Raw genomic sequence first — 13108 nt, 5'->3', positions numbered from 1 at the left:
AGTGTAACAGAATCCCAAGCCACAGCAACTCGAGAAGAAGTGGCTTTCGAAAAGTTCTCCATCCTGTTCATTCCAGGGCCAACGTTTTTAGGATCTTTTTAAAGTATAACAAACTGCGGCATACATTTTATGCAAATAAAAAAAGAAACCCAAGAAAACAGAGTTGCAAGAAAACAAAGCAAACCATAGCTTTATTTTCCAGTTTGTGATTATGGTGAACTGAAAAAACAAAACAAAAATTACAGGAATGTATTCTCTGTCTGGGAAAAGAACCATTATATAAAACCATCAAGGAAGTTCTGCTAAGCGGTAACAGGCTTTTGGCTTGGAAGTGGAGAAAAGCCTAGAACCTTTTCCACAGAACATGGCTGGAGTTCCTTCCTCAGCGCATCATTTCTAGGAGGTTAATGCTTGCAGTGCCAAAGAGTTAACCCAAAAGAGTTTTAAGCCAAACACAGCTTAATTAACAAATGACCACTTTATAGACTTATAGACTTGACACTTTTTAAAAAAAGCTCATCCCAGCTCCTGCTAGCTAAAACTGATCCAAGATACCCCCTTCGTTTATATGATTTTCTCAAATCAAGATTTCAGCAGCAGTTTGAGTCTGAAACTGCTATATATACATGAGCAGAAGAAAAGCTACCGAGACAGTGGAGAGACTGAATACCAGAGCCCCCAGCAGCTGAGTGATGGACTGCCACTGAGTCCACAGTCCTTTAATTTGTCATCACACAATGACTGGTTTATGCAACCAACTAGGCTTGCATATTGAATTCACGTACTGTAGCAGGCAGTCTTTACTGAACAGCAGCACAACTAAAAATGGCTCATGCCAGACAAACCACTCCAAATGCAGTGTGAAAATTAACAAGGCACTCCCAAGTTCTTTTCAGAGACAACCATGATTATATTTCCGAAACATGAAGTGTGACTAACCTCTATTCTAGGTGGATGCAAGGCAGTCTCTGCTGCTGCGTACAAGTACTGCTACTGTCACCATACATATGTATTCAAATGGTTTCAAATATACCATTGTATTCAGGCTTGTAAAGATGATTAATGTCGGTCTTACCATCCCCATATTGCAGATGGGGCTTAAAGGTTTTGAGTTGCCTGGAGCCACTTAGTAAATTCACAGTGGGATTCAACTTGTGGAATCATAGTTCAGTAACTTCCAGGTCTGCCATTTCTTTAAGAATAAAAAGTATTCTCTCTGAAATTCTAAAGGAGCAACTCCCCAGATTGTTTTGTATGCTGCTTTTTAGAAGGTTGTAAGCATCCTTTACGTCTTTACCAAGGGGCCAGTGGCAGTAGGGAGTTTGAAATTGCACGAGAATTCAAAATTCCAAAGGCAAGCCTTTCCCCAACCAGTTGTTTCCTGGGGTGTGATGTTCCATTTCAAGGAACCAAAGGCCACTAGAAAAAGGACAAAAGCAGAAAAACCTAATATGCCAACCATGTGCGTTGCTTGCTCACGTCCCACAAAGGGAGAAACGAGAACTGTTGCCCATGTCCTTACCGTTTATGCAGCTCCTAAAAGTACTGGAACCAGCTCAGAAGACTGTTAGAGTAGGAAGGCAATGCCTTGAGATGGCTGCATCGCAGCTAACCATTTGCACTTCCCATCCAAGGAATAATGCCCATCTCCCCCCTCGCCTACGACACATTGTCTTTAATATGTCACCACAACGTACGTCTTTCATTCGTCCACACTGCCCTCAAGTCCAGTGAAGAGGCACAGAAACATTTGTTTCATTTGCAGCGGCCCCTCGTTCTGCATTATCAGACGTCTTTTAACACACACAGGGGAAGACAGTTCCCTCTCGCCAAAACACAGGTCAAGGGAAGATAAGAAACCCTGTGTGTGGCAGGATAAAAAGCACAGATATTCAAAAAGAAGGTAGCTTTGCTGTCACTCAGATTTTGGACATGTATTTTCAGGATTGTGCCAATGGGCTGTGGCGGCTAAAGGGTCTTACATTGTATGTTTGGGGGAAACCAAGGCACAAACGTGAACTCCATTACAAAGCTGACTGGGCAAGGCTCAAGAAGCACTGATTAGTTATTACCCACGAACCTACTTTATCACCCAGGGCTGCTGTGAGACACAAACGGTGCTGTAAGCAAAGGTCTCTCCACTACAACACAGCACATGAGGCAAACTGGAAGTTTTCTTCCTTTGAAGGAAATCCCTCTTTAGGTCATAAATCTTTGGAAGAGCTCAGGAAGAGACTTAAAATACAAGGAAGGAAGGGGTTAGTATGCTCATTTATGATAATGCTCAGCACTTGCGCACACAGAGATAACTGTGTGTGAGAGAGATCCAGACATGTCTTACAGTTTTTTAGAAGGAAGATTGCTGCTGCTACTGCTGCAGCATTGCCTAGAGAACTAGGCAAACACGGAACACTCCCCTCCCCTAAGCGTGTTTCAAGCTGCAAAGCTTGAAGCTATCCCCTTATCTAGGAAGCGGAGAAGAATCTGGAGCTGGGCTTTTCGTTCCTAGGGAGAAAAAGTAAAAAAGGCAGTTATGTACTAACCCAGGAACCTGGATCCCTACCAGAAGCAACCTTGTGAATGCTGCAAGCATCTCATTTTTTAGCTGTCATAGATGGCGGTCCATCCAGCTTACTCATTATGCCTTTATGCACATATATACGGAGACCTGCTCCATTCACCAGTTTAAGCCCACACTGAATTCTGCTGCTTGTTCGCTCCAGAAAACAAGCAGAGCTTTCAGAAACTAACATTACATGAAGATTCTGTGAACAGGGGCACCAAGCTCTCAAGTCCGGCAAATGCCCAGAAACGCGTGATACGAACTGAAGTCACTGCTTTTGATTTTTTTTGGGGGGGGCAGGATTAGTGATTAACATCTAAAACACGTTTATGTTTTGGTGTACCATCTTCCATTATCTTGGTGGCAAAACAATCTTCTCGCCAGCATCGCTGCTGCCTCCCCCGCTCCCCATTTCAGACACAGGAAGCAACAAATCAGAAGGAGGCAGGGCAAGTGGAAAAGGTCAAGAATGAGAGGCTTGGAGCCCCCAAGTTCAAGATCTGTGCTCAAGCCCTGCATCTTTCCAGATGACCTTGAATCAGTCCCATATAGACCACCACAATACCCATGTTAAATGGCTCCTAGCTTCCTTGAGAAATGTAATTCAAACACACGTATGCCCAAGTGCCTTTAGGTCACAGAAATACAGACCCATTAACCATCAAACAGATTCCTGTTGTTACTCAAGTGTCAGGTGGAGGCTGAGTCCAGCACATCCAGAAGAGATTTACCATTTTTCCTATAGCTTGTCTACAGCACCCAGGTGTCCTGCTATGTCAAGAAAAAGCACCACTCACAATTAGATCCAAGATTTTGCTACTTTTGGTCACTGGGCACCCCTCTCCCTAGAAGCAACCACACCAGTACAAGGAGCAAGTTTCATCACTTAAGAACAAAGCCTTTTAGCAGGTACTTGTTCACCTTTACTGGAACACTCTCCTCTCTCCTTTCCCTTCCTTGACACCTACCTGCTTGCTCAGCAACAAGCAGCAGCCCTTAACATTTATTCTGCTGTTCAAGTGCAGGTCCTTTTACCTGGCAAACCTATTTGAAGAGGTTTCAATATGTAATTGCCTTGGAGACAAAAACAAACGGTTATACACAAGAGGCAATATGGCAGCAGCAATCAAGTGAGCTGAACACCGACCAGTCCCTGAACTTCCTGTTAAGAACATATGAATGAATGGGCAAGGTTGGGCTCCTCTTCAAAAACGTATCTTCACGTGGCAAAGTGAGCATACGAGAAACACTTTGCGCTGAAACTAGCACGTACATTGCTGGTTCGCCATTCGCTGTCAAGAGCTCTTTCCTGTATCAGAAGGACGTTATCACTGAATCAGCAACTCAAATGGAATTTCACTACAGCACTTTGAGAACATAGATGAATTTGGCAGGGTGTGAGATGTTCCGTTTACTGTACGGTTTCTACTTTCTGAATATACCTTTTCATTCTAAACTGTGTGACATCTCACCCTCCTCTCCAAACAGTGGCAACCGTCTATCTGGTAACTGAAAATGCACATGCTCCCCCTTGCAGCTGCATGCAGGGTGCTGTTGCAAAATGTTATGGTAGATGCTAATGGGCTTTTCCTTCAAGCCCTACTTTTCCACTAAGCTTGTCCCTACTCACACCCACCTGTTGAACAAGCACTTTTTGAATAAAGTGCAATTCAAGTCCGGCGCCTTGCTGGATGCCTACTGGACGTGAATACCTGGTGTGCTCCCAATGGAAAGAACATTTTGCAGTTATATTACTTGAAGCTGCACTATGATCAGCTTGAAGAGTTCATGGAAAGCTTGATTGTGTTCTGGTGGACAGAAATTAGTTTAATAATTTACTTTGTAGTTTTTTCCTTTAAATCTAGCTGGACAACATTAGACACCTTGGAATGGCATTTCCAGCTTGCTTCACATTCCAGGAATGAATTTGGGAAGTTACTCCCAAGTAAGTACACACACAGTGGCAAAACTAGTAGACTCTCCGCTGAGAATATGCTTTTGACGAAACAATTCCCCCCCCCTTATCTTCCTCGTGCCTAGCAGCAAGCTGGGAGACAACATTAAAAAGGTCACAATGCTCAGAGGCCTTTCTCCAAGTCCCCCTTACCTTCAGAGGAGAGGAGAGTGGTAGATGGCTATTGCATCATTTCAGTGGTGCTGTCTCCATGTATGGAATGCTCTCTGCAGGACACCTCTGAGGTTGAGAAGTGTTTTTGATGCCAGAAAATATGGCTTTATTTGTCCGGACCACGAATGGGGAAATTATGGCCCTCTAGATATAGCTGGTTCCAGTTACAGATAGGTAGCCGTGTTGGTCTGCCATAGTCAAAATTAAAAAATTCCTTCCAGTAGCACCTTAAAGACCAACTAAGTTAGTTCTTGGTATCAGTGTATCTGAAGAAGTGTGCATGCACACGAAAGCTCATACCAAGAACTAACTTAGTTGGTCTTTAAGGTGCTACTGGAAGGAATTTTTTTAGATATAGCTGGATTATAACTCCCATTATTGCTGCTAACTGGGAATGCTGGCTGGAGCTGAAGACCATCATCATTGTGAAGAGCCAGATTCCACATCCTGATCTAGCCTTCTAGATCTTGTGAATGTTTATATCCAGCTGTTTTTATTGCTTTATGCAGAGGCTGTTGTGTGTTGTTGATTTGGTACTACTGATTTCATTGTTTGATTAGCATAGACTGCTCTGGATTGAGTCTTCTGGACTGAAAAATCAGGCAGAAAACTTTTGTAGTAACATTGAGACATTGGATGCAATCTAGCAGGCACCACTAAAGGCTATTTCAGTTCACCTTGGTTCAGGGCTCTTCTACATTTCCTCCCAAGGAACATTTTTATCCAAGAAACTTGGGACCGAGACATACAAAGCACACTAACTCCACCTGATCTTAATTAAAATAGAGTTTATTATTAGCTTCTCTTTTAATACAAACATGAGAAAGGAAAGCCACCTGAAGATGTAGCATTTGTTTCAAAACTGAATTGTGATTAATACCTGAAATCACAGACTCTGTAGAATGCCTGCCTAGAGCTGGTAGGTTAAAATACAGCATGAGACTTTGGCTCCATCTGCACTTTGAATTTAAAACGGTTTCCTACCCCTTTAAACAGTCATGGCATCCCCCGAAGAATGCTGAGAACTGTAGTTTCTTAAGGTGCTGAATGTTGTTAGAAGACCCTTATTTTCTTCAAGGAGCTACAATTCCCAGAGGTCCCTGGAAAGAGGGATTGCCTGCTAAACCACTCTGAGAATTGTAGCTCTCTAGGGAGAAAAGGGGTCTACTAATGAATCTCAGCACCCTTAACAAACCACACTTCCCAGAATTCTTTGGGGAAAATGATGGCAGTTTAAAGTGGTATGATACTGCTTTAAATGCAGATGGGGCCTAACAGTCCAAGTGCCACTGACAATTCAAGAAGCAAGTTGGGCTGGATATTAAGTGATAGCAAAAGGTACCAGATTGCAATAGGGACTGCTTTCAATGTATAAACTGTTTAGATCATTTGACTTGGAGTGGTGAAGGTTTGTAATCCAGGTTGCTTCCTACTTTTAGGAGCAGAAAACTTGATTCACCCCAAATTCCCATTCTGGACAAGCAAAATTAATTTACACAAAAAGCCAATGTTTAGAAGTTCACTTCCAGAGCAAGGAACATTATATACTGGGTTTTAAAAGGGAAAAAAGTGTTTTCAAAAGAGTAATGATATGAACTGAAGATCATCATACCTCCCTCATCAACACGTCCAGCACCTTCAAAATAGTTCTTCATTGTGAATTTAAAGCTTTTTGGCAGCACGGGACAAAAGAAAACCTTGCTCCATATCCATTGTTTGTAGTGGAAGAGTTTAGCAGAGCAGCCTTATTGTCTGTTCATCGCCAAGTCAGTACATTTGTTCAGGCTAAGCTTTCAATGCAGCTCTATTCAGCGCTTCAGGCAAAAGAAAGTGTATTATGCAGACTGCGTCTCTCCCAGGGCTCAACTAGAAGTATAAGAACGTGAGAAGCACCATAGTTGACAAGAAATGGACCCTGACCAACTGGCTTTCAAATCAGTGAACACAGAAGACCATTTCTCTGCTCCTGTCCCCAAAGGTTTCCAGTCCCTTGACCATCTCAAGTGTCGGGTTTTGCATTTAAACAGTTAGCATAGCTTGCTGCTCAGCAGCTCCTTGGTCTTTTGACTGAACTCCAGTGTAGGAATCGAGAGTCTTGCTAGTAAATGTGTGGTGAGGGGAGGTCAATGCCGTAGCATTAGTCCCAGACTGTGTTTTATACTGTGTTAGCATTTAACACTGCACTGAAAGGCAACTGCAGCCTGGTCCTGGATGACTGAGAGGGGGAAGAATGTCGCGACTACTGTCGTGTTAATGTTCAAATTCTAAAATGTAAAACTAGTCATTATTAAAAACTCACATAAGTTCACAGCTATAGGCCTACACAGTAAGCAAACATCTGTGGGGGGGTTTTTGGGGGGGGGTGAGGGACAGTGAGGAGAAAAGGGGGGAAGACTCAAAAGTTTTTTAACCTCTTGGTTTTTAATGGAGTGTGCCCATTTGAAAGAGGTTCCATCTCTCCCCCCCTCCACCTGGAATCATGCTCCTCTGGCTCTGGGCTCCCTTGGCTTGCTGTGCTCACCCCGTCCGCTGGCTGGAAGACGCCATCGCTGTTGACTTGTGAGCTTGGAGTGGAGGTGGTATCCCCGGCTGATAGGAATCCTGGCACCACAAGATTGCAGCTTCCCATCTTGCTCAAGAGAGGATGGCGTTAGTACGGCGGATCCCAACTAAGTTATCAGCACTGAATGATCGTCTCATAGCAGCTTTTGACAAATCCTTGTATTTGTCCTCACACAGCCTGGAGATAGCCTAGAAAACATGTTCAAGCCAGAAATATGAGCTCAGTAGGATGAGAACCAGGAACCAGGAATCTCAGGCACCCCCTCTCAGCATCTGTTTAACTGTATTACCTCTCACTTTACTGATTCAGAAGTAGCAGACAAAAAACAAAAACCAACCACAAACCTAGGCTCATATTGATCTGAATGCTTCTTCTGCAGGCTCCAGGCCAATTTACTAACTAGGTTTTTCAATTCTCAAAGGGAAACATTATTTAAGCAGCAGCGTCCAAAGGCATCCCACACTTTAATTGCATTTGGTGAAGATTTAAGACACTACTTTTCAGTAAATAACTTCACTGTCCCTTTAGAGGGCTGCACATTCAATATACTTCCAAGTAAAGCTTCATTTGCTTAGTATTTTTGAACCAATACCCAGACTCCCTTTGAAACATTTGCTTAATCTGTATAGGTGATTTTTAGCACCCAAAGCAACACTGTAGTTCAGTCTGTCTTGCCAAGTTCATTACATATCTTTTTCACAACTTCAGGAGAAACAATGGGCATTCAGCTATGTTGGCAGGGACTATGTTCAACACCTTGCAGGTTCTTGTTTTGATAACATATATCTTGATATGAGAAGCCACACCACTCCATCAGAACTTCTACTTGACTCCCAAACTGGCTCACATTGTTCTGGATATGTGAAGGGATCTCCTCTTTCCCTCCAGCTCAAGATTATTCTGCACACTGTTTGCACAGAGAGCCCTCCAGGTAGGAGGAGTCAGATATGCCCCACATAACCAAGGTGTCCTTTGCCTTAGAATAACCACTGCACCACATTCAATTTGTATAATTGCAGCTGAGAAAAAACACTTGCACTACACACTTCAGTCCTTACAATTCATGCATGTCATTCTAGGATGGAATTATATTTTTTTCTCTCACAATAAGTGAAACAGCTGAGAGAGAGATGTATAGCATCAGGAACAAATATAAGGGAACACAGAAATTATTCCAACAGGTTGACCCTTTCTTCTTCGAGGCTCAAAGCCAAGTCACCTTTGGGAAGCAGATAACTAAAGTTCACTGAGACTGCAATCCTATATCCACTTACCGGGAAATAAGCCCAACAGAACCCAGTGGGACTTACTTCAGACATGCATTGGACTGGACTGGGCGTGCGCGCGCACACACACACACACACACAAGTTCATCATATGGAACCTGCAGGTGGGTGTGAGTTAACGTAATTCACGTGTCCTTTTCTTCCCTAAGTTAACAAAGTGAAGTGATCAAGAAGAGGCTTTGCCATGCTTTCTTCAGGTATCATTAGTGACACCTTAAAGCCTGTATGTAAACGGGACGCGGGTGGCGCTGTGGGTTAAACCACAGAGCCTAGGGCTTGTGGATCAGAAGGTCGGCGGTTCAAATCCCCACGACGGAGTGAGCTCCCGTTGCTCGGTCCCTGCTCCTGCCAACCTAGCAGTTCGAAAGCATGTCAAAGTGCAAGTAGATAAATAGGTACCGCTCCAGCGGGAAGGTAAAAGGCGTTTCTGTGCGGAAGCTGTACGCCGGCTCCCTCGGCCAATAAAGCGAGATGAGCGCCGCAACCCCAGAGTCGGTCATGACTGGACCTAATGGTCAGGGGTCCCTTTACCCTTTTTTATAGAATGTATGTAGTAATGTACAATTATGAACAGAATGCGTCGGTCAGCACACAGAGTCATAATTGTCTTAATCAACTCTGTCTGGTTTCTTGACCTTTCTATTCTTTCTTACTCTTCTCCTAAGAAAGGATTACCTTTAAAAGAAGGATTCCTGCAACTAAGAGGTTAAACCCTCCAATGAAACAAAACCAAAAAAGCTTAGCAAGCCACACTAATGTGATTAAGAAGGGACAGAAGCTGTTGTAACGCAAACCAAGTACCCAGCACACCAAGTCTCAGACCATTACCTCTAGTTTCTGTGCTCGCTCTTTACTAAGGGGCTCCAGCAGAAAGTTCAGGTTGTTGTCATCTGCTAAGGAGCGAAGGTCAAAGTAGTATTTGGCGTAAACACTGGCAGGAACATTGATATTGAACTGCAGTAGCTCCAAGAAGTGCCTTTCCATTTCATTCCTAGGGTAAAAGTGGTTGACAGAAACAGACAAAATAAGCATCTTAATATTATTCAGTGTTGCAAGCAACACCCCCCCCCCGAAAATGAATGTTGATTGCATCTGAAGCATTTTTATTTTTTTTAATGGGACAAAGTGAATGTGCTCATCATGTTAGATGCAATTTGAATTCTGGGACCTCCAGCTCGGGAGAAAAGGTTATGTTCTGTCATGCACTCACTTTGCTGACTTAGAAGCGCTGTCCTTTAGAGTTCCATTAGCACAGCTGTACACAATTCATACTCCATTCTCATTCTTACAAGACCCTGCGCTATAGTTATCAGATGAAAAGAATGATGTGTGCTGTTGATTAGCTCTGAAGAACTTGCAGACATTTTCACCAGGTTGATAACAGGAAGGGGGTTTGTTGAAGTAGAGGCGGACCAACAAAAGAAGTAGGCATATCACCACGGCAACAAATGGATCTCTGAAGAGCTGCTGCTGCTATTATCTGGGAGTAAAAAGCCTCTTGAGGCAACATGGATTCATCTCCAGCAATAAATAAATAAGCAAGCAAGCAAGCAGCATTAGGTAGGCGAAGGAGTTCTTCGCCCCGAGACTCCCGGGAGGATATATATCAGCACAAGACAGGAGGAGGAATTCTTTAAAGGCTGCCTTACATGCTATTTTACTGAAATCTATCCTATGGATTCAGGTGCGGGGCAGCACCTCTTCAGAATGGTTAGAAGAGTACTTGCAAAAAATCAGAACCAGTAATGGGTCTCAAAAGTAATACTTGCTTCATATCCCAAACAGAATCTTACTATGAGCTGATACATAGCAACATCTCCATCGGTCCAAACGTCAAAAGGCATGGTTCTACTTTCGGTTGAATACAGATTTACAATGTGCGGTACGCTGCATTTATTTGAATGCGCCTAATTTTTTTGCCAATTCAAAAGCAGCGGAATTGTGTGCTTTTTCCACTATTATGCATTTACATTTAAAATACAGTGTTAAGACCCTATTAGCACACTAAACTCATTTGCTCATCTCCTAATGAAATATAGAATAATTCCCTAGCCCAAATTAGCATAGTCACAAGGATGGGAAGAAATGTCTTCAAACCCGAACACATGAAATGTCAACATTAACAAGGGCTGATTTTCATGTGACCGACAAAATGTTTTAAAAAGCTATGCCTGAAGTGTTTGCTGCTGCGTAAGAAACCAGAACAAAGCACTGGGCTTTCTAGTACTTCTGAGCATGCAGAGTACAATGAAATATGCTGGTACTCCCCACAGAGATCCAAGAGATGATGGGAAGTGCAAGGCAAAGGTGTAGAAAGGAGAGGAGAGGCAAAACTTCAGGCCCAGAGGCACATCCCAGTGACAACAGTTGCTGCCTTATGACACTGCCGCCAGCCCAGACAGCCCATATTTATCACTATATTTAAACCAGTTTCAAGCAAATCTGGTTAAAACAAAAACAAAAAACCCACCCCACCTCCATTAACTCTGAGCAAATCAAAAGCCGCCTATCGACCCAAGACAACAGAGTTTTCCCCATAAAAAACGGGAGCTGCATAACTCACAATTGCATGTCAAATTTTCAATTTCTTGTTAACTCTTCCTCACTCACAAAGATTTGCAGGGTGGGGGGAGATGAGGAGAAGTATCGTTCTTTTTTTATATTGGCATTTTAGTTGACGAGACAGAAAACAAAGAGGAATGTATCATCTAGATGGCAAGTCTCAATGAGAAAAGGAGCTTTGTGTGGTCTGCTTCGAGCAGGATGGACAGGAGGACCATTAAGCCCCCTGCCAGAATTAATTTCCTGCTCATATGGTCATAAAGCTTATAGAAATGTAAATCAGATAATGTTTGGATGATCAGCTGATCAGGGCTTCATTTGCCCCTTTTGTACAGAGCTCGCTAATACATTTTAATTGTGTAAAAATTACAATACTTTGCCGGATTAACAAGTCTATTAATAAGGGTTTAGAAGCTAGGAAAGGCAAAAAGGCCCCATGTGTTTGTGTTGCTTTATTTACTATCACATGTAGCCCAAGAATGAACAGCATGTCCCCTCTTTTATGCACACTGTAATCTACAGGATTAGCAGCTGCGTGGCTAGAGGTTTTTCCCACTCTTATTAAGACACTCCATTAAAGCAGCTATTTATATGGCAAAGGGTTTCAACAAACAACATTTTCCCTTTTCCTCATTTCAGATTTCTTGTTACAGAATCAGAAGTGCAGTGCAAGGAAAATTCTGATGCATTATTCTGTTGGCCAGCTTTATACATCTCCCCCCCCCCTCTAAACTAAGAGGCAGATCTTTTAAGAAACCCAATTAACTCCCTCATCTGCCTATAACACTTCTCTTTTCCATTAAGCATCTTATCACAAATTAAAAGTCATGCTTCTCAATGCACACTCTAGAAAAAGGGCAACTTGCTGCGGCTGGACAACTCCTTCCTAGATGCTTGTCTCAAGATTCAGAGTTAACATTTACAAGTACAAGGTAAAAAATAATTTTTTAAAAAGCAAAAAAAAAATTCGCTTTGGGGGTCACCTCTGAATATTTTGTGTTCTGTTTTTACAAGTCTGAGAATTAATTTCAGACACAACACAATAACGCTAAACCATAGCTAAGTGAATATGGTGCTGTAGTCACAAAGGATGCAGAAGTTTCTACTTCCATTTTAAGATCAGCAAAAAGTTTGAACCTGGATTGTTTTAAGAAGCCATAGTTAAGGTTGACCACAATTTGCCAAGGTTTGGACAACACAACAAGCTGTGCTTAATCTATAATGTGTAATGTGTATGGGTTGCTCGTGCGTAAGTTGACGCCTCTCCAGGCTTTGTTGCCTTGCTAAACCTTTCAGTCTGGGCAGCCCTTCACTTCGTGGCTGCCTCAGTTGCTAGCAGAATCCGTCAGTGGGCGTTTCTTAAATCTTTTCAAACATAAAAGTTGTTTGACACCCAGTCTCCTCCTACTCTCTCTGTGCGGAAGTCTTCTGCGCAGGGTGGGCATGGGTAGCAGAGGACCCGTGCTCTCCCCGCTGGTGTCCGGTGAAGAGTCCTGGAGCCCTCTCGCCGATTCCCCCATCAGCCCCTCTATATCCCTGGTGTTGCGCTGATTTGCTTCCCCATCTGCGGAGCTGCCTCTCTCCCTGCTGGGCCCTTCTCCAGCATCATTTGAGAGCCTTCCCTCCGCCTCTAGCTCCGATGTCAGTTCCCTGACATAATGGAAGCAAAATTCAACTGCTGCACTGGAGGAGATGGGTGACAGACTTGGGCATGAGACTCTTTAAGACCCTAAGAGAAGCCTTCTGGATCAAGCCAATAGCCCATCTAGTCTAACATTCTGTTCTCACAGATGCCTGCAACTTTAATTCACGGCAACCTTTCTTCACAGGGGAGTCGCTCCATCCCCTTGGTCATTTTGGAGGCCCTCATTTCAACCTTTTCCAACTACACAATATCCTTTTTGATATGAGGTGACAAGAACTGTACTAAGTATTCTAAATGCAGTCGCACCATAGATTTCTATAGTGGCATTATGATATCCGCAGCTTTATTTTCAATTCCTTTC

At 43.1% G+C, this 13108-nt stretch overlaps 1 protein-coding gene across 1 annotated transcript in view; it reads right to left on the bottom strand.

Moving 5' to 3' along the window:
• Positions 1-5464: 5464 nt before the first annotated feature.
• Positions 5465-13108, bottom strand: part of CCNYL1 (cyclin Y like 1) — a 33376-nt gene continuing 25732 nt past the window's right edge. Inside the window, exons 9-10 of the mRNA XM_081182216.1 lie at positions 9369-9531; positions 5465-7442 (exon numbers count right to left, since the gene is read on the bottom strand). Of these exons, the coding sequence (XP_081038342.1) occupies positions 7326-7442; positions 9369-9531 (280 nt within the window). The 3' untranslated portion in view covers positions 5465-7325. The remainder of the gene's footprint in view (positions 7443-9368; positions 9532-13108) is intronic.

This window comes from Podarcis bocagei (genome assembly GCF_964188305.1).
Source record: "Podarcis bocagei genome assembly, chromosome: 1".
Classification (NCBI taxonomy): domain Eukaryota; kingdom Metazoa; phylum Chordata; class Lepidosauria; order Squamata; family Lacertidae; genus Podarcis; species Podarcis bocagei.
This window is presented reverse-complemented; position numbering and strand designations above follow the sequence as displayed.